Source organism: Apium graveolens, unplaced genomic scaffold, assembly GCF_009905375.1.
Source record: "Apium graveolens cultivar Ventura unplaced genomic scaffold, ASM990537v1 ctg3099, whole genome shotgun sequence".
Classification (NCBI taxonomy): Eukaryota; Viridiplantae; Streptophyta; class Magnoliopsida; order Apiales; family Apiaceae; genus Apium; species Apium graveolens.
This window is the reverse complement of record NW_027417936.1, coordinates 1,677-3,559: the sequence shown is the minus strand read 5'-3', so window position 1 is coordinate 3,559 and position 1,883 is coordinate 1,677. Positions and strand designations below refer to the sequence as shown.

The window sequence follows — 1,883 nt, the reverse complement described above, 5'->3', positions numbered from 1 at the left end:
AGGTAGTTTTGCTTCAAAATCTCTCTCTCTCTCTCCCCCTCCCTCTCTCCCTCTCTCTCTGTCTCTCCCCTCTCTCTGCTTGTCTCTCTGTGTGGTAAGGTGAGTGAGAGTATGCAAAAAGTCCATATTATTCATATATTTACATTTATGGATATATTGTATGCTTGACAGCCTAATCCAACTGAATTAATTCAAGTGAATTCTAGTGAAATATGCTTTAAATTAAGTTATAAGCCGGTCTAATCATGCCTTAAAACTGTTTATATTACTTTAACAAGTATTTCTACTAGTCTTACCTTTTATATTTATATATCATTTTCCAATACACTTTTTCATTTTAAATCAGGGTTCAGATTTTGACTCTCTGAATCTCTAATATGGAGTTTGACGAGTATGATTATTTGGAGAAGTCAGTGTACTAGTCCAAAGATGAAAAGTCCAAAGATGATGACATTCCCAGCGATAGGAGTTCACTGCAGTTGAGAAAGGTGAAATCTACATCCAGTAAGGTGTCTAGTGTGAGAAATGAGAGTAATGATGGACTGAGGAAGACAAGATCAGAGGCTGGTAAGGACTCGAATGTGCCTGCCAATGGTAGCGAGGAGATTTCATCTCAGTTGGTCATATTTGAATCAAATTCGGATAAAATTGTCGGTGATTCTAGTAGAATTCTCTTTGCTGATGAAATCAGGAGGATGTCAATTGAATCAGAGGGATCACATTCTGAGTCCAACGAGCATTTTGATCAGACAAAAAAGGTTCTTAATGTGTCTGTTGTAGCTATCAAGAAGAGCCCTGCAGGTATTGCTAAAGTAATTGTAAGGAACTTATTGAGTATGAAGAAAAGACTATCACAAGCAATCTAGGTAATGTCGGTCCGATCAAATCTGAGTATGATGAAGATCATTGGGATGAAGATGATTGGGATGAAGAATCGGAGGAAGAGTCTGATGAGGAAATTGAGACTGAAATAATAAAAGAAAGCTTAGTTGTGACAGAAATTGGCATTCCAGAACAGAAGGCCAAAAAGATTATGGTGGAAGAACAGAGAATTGAAGAAAATAACTTAAAATCGGCTCCCACTTCAACAACAGTCAAGAAACAGACTACTCCTGGTGCGATCCATCCCAGAATTGTCTCGAAACCCACAAAAACTGAACCAAGTATGTTATTTTTTCTGCTTTGCTAATCCTCTTTTTAATTTTTACTTATCAGTCCTTATTCTGAAAGTCAACAGTTCAATGTCATAGGTTTGCTCGGTATCATTCTTGATTGTTCTTTTCTCTTTGCCATTTAGTTCCAGTTGCAGATGGATATTGTTCAGTGCCCAAGAGACACAGCAAACTGCAGAGTTTAGGTAAACTTTTGTTTTCAGTAATAAAGCCAATTAGTATTATTCTTATTTATTAAAACACTTAGAATTTGAGCACAGATTAAATTATTCTTTGAATGTGATTTTCAGTTGATCTAGTCATGTGGAGAGATGAATCAAGATCAGCATTTATCTTTGGAATGGGAACTTCTGTCATAATGTCATCTTCTTACACCACAGATCTTAATAAGGTCAGAATATTAATGCCTAAAGTATTCACTAATCCATATGTTTATTGCCTTAAAGATGTAAAAATTAGTTACGTTTAACTGTTATTTTGTTCCAAGGTAGAACTAACGAGTAATTTTTTTTTTGTTCTTTGCATTTTTACAGCTTAATTACAGTACTTTCCTACGTGGGTCTTATTTATCTTGCCGTAACTTTTCTCTTCAGATCACTCAGACATCGGTAAGTCATGCGAATCAGTAACTTCTCAGTCATGTTACAATAATATGCCCAAATTATGTTGTAATAACGTTTTAGTTGCGATGTACCATGTGAGTGGACTTCA

At 35.7% G+C, this 1,883-nt stretch overlaps 1 protein-coding gene across 1 annotated transcript; it reads left to right on the top strand.

The window, feature by feature from the left end:
* The first annotated feature begins 815 nt into the window (after nucleotides 1-815).
* On the top strand, nucleotides 816-1,641 carry LOC141700929 (uncharacterized). The gene is made up of 3 exons (XM_074504579.1): nucleotides 816-1,163; nucleotides 1,298-1,357; nucleotides 1,463-1,641. Exons 1-3 carry the CDS (start codon nucleotides 1,034-1,036, stop codon nucleotides 1,639-1,641), a joined length of 369 nt encoding a protein of 122 aa, XP_074360680.1. The 5' UTR covers nucleotides 816-1,033.
* The last annotated feature ends 242 nt before the right edge of the window (nucleotides 1,642-1,883 follow it).